Raw genomic sequence first — 6,786 nt, forward strand, 5'->3', positions numbered from 1 at the left:
AGTGATCCTTTAAAAAAACAAAAGGAATTTTAAATAAGGGAGTTGATTCCCCCGAAGAATTGTACTAAATAGAAATTCAATACACAATACCGGCATAAGTGCGGGTTTGTAAGATTTTGCCATCTCAGCTATAGTACGCATAGTATATACAGCTGGTTTATTTGAGCCTAATTGTTCCCATTCAGATTTCAAGTTACTGTGATTTAGTGAATAAACCCTGAAGAACAAAGCTCCACACACCAGAAATCTATGCCTAGATTTTGCAAATTGTTTTAAAACTGTATACAATTTGATAAACAGACACCTTAGAATTGATCTAGAACATCCTTTACCTGATCTTGGACTGGCACTGGTATTGGTATTAAAAGAGGTTATTTGTGTAGCATCACCTTTGATAATGAAAATAAAAGACCAAACAATTATCAGTAAGGGTTACGATTAGGTGTACATCAGCAGTAAATAAGAGAATATAGTTATCATTGACACCATGGCATTTGGGGAGAGGGAGGGCACAGAGGGGAATCTAGTACGCAAAGAGATTTATTATAAAGACTTTATTTATAAAATAAAATTTAAAAAAGGCAGGCAGAGGGACACTATAATGATACGAATACAGTTTTGTATTCCTAAATGTTCCTATAACAAGGAAGGGGAGCAGATCAGCTTACCTGCAGAACTTGCAGAAGAGGCATGATTTAAAGGGACACTATAGTCACCTGAACAACTTTAGCTTAATGAAGCAGTTTTGGTGTATAGAACATGCCCCTGCAGCCTCACTGCTCAATCCTCTGCCATTCAGGAGTTAAATCCCTTTGTTTATGAACCCTAGTCACACCTCCCTGCATGTGACTTGCACAGCCTTCCATAAACAATTCCTGTAAAGAGAGCCCTATTTAGGCTTTCTTTATTGCAAGTTCTGTTTAATTAAGATTTTCTTATCCCCTGCTATGTTAATAGCTTGCTAGACCCTGCAAGAGCCTCCTGTATGTGATTAAAGTTCAATTTAGAGATTGAGATACAATTATTTAAGGTAAATTACATCTGTTTGAAAGTGAAACCAGTTTTGTTTTCATGCAGGCTTTGTCAATCATAGCCAGGGGAGGTGTGGCTAGGGCTGCATAAACAGAAACAAAGTGATTTAACTCCTAAATGACAGTGAATTGAGCAGTGAAATTGCAGGGGAATGATCTATACACTAAAACTGCTTTATTTAGCTAAAGTAATTTAGGTGACTATAGTGTTCCTTTAAGCAACTTAGGAAAATATTTCTGAAAAGCTAATAGATGCGTATTTTGCACGTTACCTGCCTTGTTCAAATGAACTTAAAAAAATATATACACTTTTTTTCACCTAGATCGTCCCTTTATTTAACAAGATTTCCTATATAATATCAGGAAGTAATACTTTACTGTGAGGGTAGTGGATGCATGGAATAGCCTTCCAGCTGAAGTGGTAGAGGTTAACACAGTGAGGGAGTTTAACCCCTTAAGGACCGGACTGTTTTTGCGATGTTGTACATTTGCGACCAGGCATCTTTTTACACTTTTGTGGTGTTTGTGTTTAGCTGTAATTTTCCGCTCTCTCATTTACTGTTCCCATACAAATTATATATTGTTTTTTTCAGGACAAAAGGGGCTTTCTTTACATACCATTATTTATATAATCTCATGTAATTTAATTTTTTTAAAATGAAAAAATATGATGAAAAATTGAAAAAAATACATGTTTTTTGACTTTTATGTGAAAAATCTTTTACTCATCTACAAAAGCGAATGAAAAAAACTGCTAAATAGATTCAAAATGTTGTCCTGAGTTCAAAAATACCCAGTGTTTACATGCTTTTTGCTATTTTTTTGCATGTTATAGGGCTATAAGTACAAGTAGGATATTGCGGTTTCAAAACATACATTTTTAAAATGTATCAATAGTGACATTGTAACACTATTATCTGTCATAAATCTCTGAATAACATCCCACATGTACATATTTTTTTTTAAAGTAGACAACCCAGGGTATTCAATATGGGGTATGTCCAGACTTTTTTAGTAGCCAGTTAGTCGCAAACACTGGCCAAAGTTAGCGTTCATATTTGTTTGTGTGTGAAAAAACTAAAAAACTAAATTGAACGCTAATTTTGGCCAGTGTTTGTGACTAAGTGGTTACTAAAAAAGACTGGACATACCCCATTTGCAATACCTTGGGTTGTCTTCTTTTGCAAATGGTATGCCATCATGGGGGTAATTCTCATTCCTGGGCTACCATATGCTCTCAAAGGCACGTAACCAACCTGACCATTTTCAATGTAAAAATATTTGACCCATATATTTGACCCTGTAACTTTCAAAAACACTATAAAACCTGTACATGGGGGGTACTGTTATACTCAGGAGACTTTGCTGAACACAAATATTAGTGTTTCAAAACTGGAAAATGTATCACAACAATTATATCATCAGTAAAAGTGCGGTTTGTGTGTGAAAAATGCAAAAAAAGTCACTTTCACTGACAATATCATCGCTGTGATATGTTTTACTGCTTTGAATCACTAATATTTGTGTTCAGCGAAGTCTCCCGAGTAAAACAGTACCCCCCATGTACAGGTTTTAGGGTGTCGTAGAACGTTACAGGGTAAAATACAGTGATAGCAGATAAAATTCTCTGGACTTTCGGCCTGGGTTGGCAGGCAGGTCCCTTAAATTGCAATCAATAAAATAACTTAATTATGTAAAATATTACATAAATACGCACGTAGAATTTAAATATATATGCATATTTATATATTTGAAGTCTACGTGTATATTTATATAATTATTTATGTAATTTTTTATATGGACATATGAATAGTTCGTATTCTTTTTATTTATTTATATATACATAGATATATATACAATTTCATTCTAAGTGTATTTTGATATAAATATATATATATTAATATCAAAATACAGTTAGAATAAAATTTCGTATAGATATATAATTTTTTTAAATTTTTTATTATTATTTTTAATTTTTTTATTTAATTTAATTTACTTATTTGTATTTTATAATAATATATATATACAATATATATATATATAGTTATTATATATATTATATATATATACGTGTGTAATTTAATTATAAGTGTATTTTTATATTAATATATGTACATATTAATATAAAAATACACTTAGCATGACATTATATATATGATATATAGACATATATTACATAGGTATAATATAAGTCTATATATCATATATATATATACACACATATATAATAATATTTTTTTTTAATTAACTTTAACTTTAATTTTTTTTAATGATTTTACAGCAGCAGGGAGACTGCCTGTCAGCACAGACAGTCCCCCTGCAGGCAGAGACTAGGACACCTATTGTGACCATGTGGTCGCCCTGTTGGGCGATCACATGGCCACAGGGGTCCTAATTCGCCATGGGGAGACTGTCTGGGCTGCAGGCAGTCTCCCCACAATGGGAGCACCGCCGATCGCCGCCGGGGGAACGACGGCGATCGGGTAAGTACATTTTAAATTAAGGACGGTTCAGGACCGTCGTCGGTCGGCAATGGGAAAATGCTGATGACGGTCCTGAACCGTCCCGCGTCCTTAAGGGGTTAAGCATGCGTGGGATAGGCATAAGGCTATCCTTGATAAAAGATAAGGCCAGGGACTAATGAAAGTATTTAGGACGTTGGGCAGACTAGATGGGCCGAATGGTTATCTGCCGTCACATTCTATGTTTCCTCCAGCATATCAATTGTACATGTGTGCTAGCTATCTACATGAAAGGATATGTGCCCAGGAAAACAAACAGGATCATTCCCTAAAGTGCAAATTCATAATGAATTTCAAATTTAAGGCGAAATAGATGAATTGGAAGCGTAGCTAATTTGACATTAAAGAGTTACTTCAACCTAAAAAATAGCAAGCTATTACTATGCCAGTAAAGACTAGAGTGATCCTTACTTGCATATAGTCCTCCCCACAAAAAAAAAAAAAAGTACCTAGAATCCCATACTAAGTGCTCCCTGCAGTCTGATCCTCTGGGGACATCACTCCCCCTCACTGCACGGGGAAGGACTGCTGACGGAAGGACTTGGATGGCACCGATGGGGTTGCATGCCTCTATTGGTCATCTTTCACCAGCATGCTGATCAGAGACCCCAATTATGCATAAAACTAACATTAGCTAGCACAACATTTTCGCCAAGCACAATCACCACTTCCAGGAACACTATAGGCACCCAGACCACTTTAGCCCTTTGAAGAGCTCTGGGTGCAGTGTTCCAGGTCCCTTAACCTTGCAGTGGTAATTATTGTAGTTTTTAAAGGACCACTATAGTCACCCAACTTCAGCTTAATGAAGTGGTCTGGGTGCCAGGTCCCTCAGGTTTTAACTCTTCAGATGTAAACATAGCAGTTTCAGACAAACTGCTATGTTTACATTGCAGGGTTAATCTAGCCTCTAGTGGCTGTCTTCCTGACAGCCGCTAGAGGCGCTTCTGCGACACTCAATGCGAAAATCGCATTGAGCATGCAGAACGTCCATAGGAAAGCATTTTAAGGACCAAACTTCTGAAATAAAAGGGAATCATGACATGTCACACATGTCATGTGTCCTTAAGGGGTTAAGAAATGCTTCCCTATGGGCATTCTGCTCTACTCGGGAGCTGACGTCGGAAGGGGGGGAGGAGAGGTCACCAGCGCCAAGGGAGCCTGGCGCTGGATAAAAGTAAATGGCTAAAGGGGTTTTAACCCCTTCAGCCCAGCGGGAGGGGGGCCCTGAGGGTGGGGGGACCCTAAGGATTATATAGTGTCAGGAAAACTAGTTTGTTTTCGTGACACTATAGTGATCCTTTAATAAACTGCAATAATTACCTGCCAGGGTTTACTCCATCTCTAGTGGCTGTCTACCAAGTGGTTAGGCAACTTTTGTTTGCCCTCACACTATGCATTAGAACATTCAGCGTCACCCGAAACCCCAGAGGAAAGCATCATTCTGTTACTGTAAGTGGCAGAATGTTTTTAGTTTTTTTTTAATGGGGGGGGGGGGCACTATAGGGAGCTATAATGCCAGGAAAACAGCTTTATTTTCCTGTCACTATAGTTTCCATTTAAGAGGTCATGGTGCTTAGAGCAACCCTTGAAATTTGAAATTCACTTTACTGAATAACCCTGATAGTGTGAATCTTTGAACCATATTAGTGAAACACCCCAGTTAGAATTCTCAGCACTTAACACCATCCTGGACCTGTGGTGGGTTTCCTATAGTAAGTACATAACGATATTTCCTGTCCTGTTTGGGTGTGAACATCTTTTTCAGAGCGCCTATTTTTTACTTTCGATTTTGCCTCTCATTCCATTCTCAGAACACTCACCAACCCACGATTTAAAAGCACATTGCAAGTCTATGAAGAATGGACTCTGTCCACCTCCCGGAGTTTATCCACTTACCGGTAGTCTGCCGAGCCTGACTACGAGTAACGGGGCGAAAAGACATGTTTGCCGCCTGTTTCCACCACAGCCGCTATTCACAAACGGTACAGCGCTCACTTCCTAGTAGGGGCAACAACGTTCCTAGCTAGTCTGTGTTTCTGCACGTGGCCACTAACTGTGCTACACTGGGGCTGAAACCACGGTGCACCAACTACTGGCAGACTGGGAACACCACTAGCAGCAAAGGTGATGTGTTCTAACGGACGAATAGATTACTCTGTCAATTCTTTGACTGCTTTATTGATATTTGTATTGTATTTGTTGATATTATTTTGTGCAACCACCTGAATAATAAGTTTTTATAAAAAAAAATCAGAGTAGGAAAAAATAAAAAACCTTGAATTTAGCATATATTTGTACAGCAAAGGGAGTGTGCAGTCAATAACTGTGTGAACGTGTGATTTTAATTTGTTTTGTGTCTGATTAGAAAAACCATAAAGCAGTCAATGCTTGTTTTTACAATTATGAACTGTATTTACACAGTTTCGGTACTAGCCTATTAAAGCGGCTCTGTCACTATATAGACCTCTGTGCTCCCAGCATAGAGATGTCTTACCTTAACTACTGGAACCTCCCAGTTGTTATTTTCATTATTATTATTATTGGTATTTATATAGCGCCAACAAATGCCGTAGCGCTTTACAATATTAACTTTATCTAACATCATGACTGGTTCAACATGACGTTTAAAGTTGCTCCAGTCCTGCAAGGGCTTTTCTCTCAGGGCCGCCATCTTTAAGATTCCAAGATGGTGGTACCCAGAGATGAAATCTTCTGTCGTTTCCTGGGCATGTGCGTGAAATGACATGAATGCCCAAGGGAACTGGCGTCTTCCACTGATCACAACATTGAGTCTTTCAACAACGATAATGAGGGAGGTGAGTATAGAGTCCAATGGCAAAGTTGATAAAGCAAAGAAAACAATTTGCACTCCCCAGTGGAAAAAAAACAAATGAATGTGAGGGTTAACATAACATTCTCTTTTCACAATAATTGTAGATATCCGGACTCCTCTTAGTCTTCATATAACAAAAACAACCAAAATCTACAATAAAAATATAAAATACATCTTTCTTCTCCTTGACCTCAATCACATGTAAGGAAAGACATATAAAACCATAGTGCAAGACTGTTTATAATGTGAACAACTTTAATATAATATTGCAAAAATCCAGTTAATTAAGGCAGGTCGAAAATAAGTCGGGGAATGGAGTTGAAGGATCCACTGGAACAGCGTCCTCGCCCATATGAAACAGGTTTTTAGGAGGTGCTTAAAACGAAATTAAATAAAA

At 37.5% G+C, this 6,786-nt stretch overlaps 1 protein-coding gene across 4 annotated transcripts in view; it reads right to left on the bottom strand.

Annotated features, from left to right (window-relative positions):
• Positions 1-5,570, bottom strand: part of LOC134569351 (torsin-1A-interacting protein 1-like) — a 36,997-nt gene extending 31,427 nt beyond the window's left edge. For all 4 annotated transcript variants that reach the window (XM_063428322.1, XM_063428320.1, XM_063428321.1 and 1 more), the window contains exons 1-2: positions 5,453-5,570; positions 333-389 (exon numbers count right to left, since the gene is read on the bottom strand). In XM_063428322.1, the coding sequence (XP_063284392.1) occupies positions 333-389; positions 5,453-5,498 (103 nt within the window). In that variant the 5' untranslated portion in view covers positions 5,499-5,570. The remainder of the gene's footprint in view (positions 1-332; positions 390-5,452) is intronic.
• Positions 5,571-6,786: the final 1,216 nt, after the last annotated feature.

The sequence above is a fragment of the Pelobates fuscus genome, chromosome 7 (genome assembly GCF_036172605.1).
Source record: "Pelobates fuscus isolate aPelFus1 chromosome 7, aPelFus1.pri, whole genome shotgun sequence".
Lineage (NCBI taxonomy): Eukaryota > Metazoa > Chordata > Amphibia > Anura > Pelobatidae > Pelobates > Pelobates fuscus.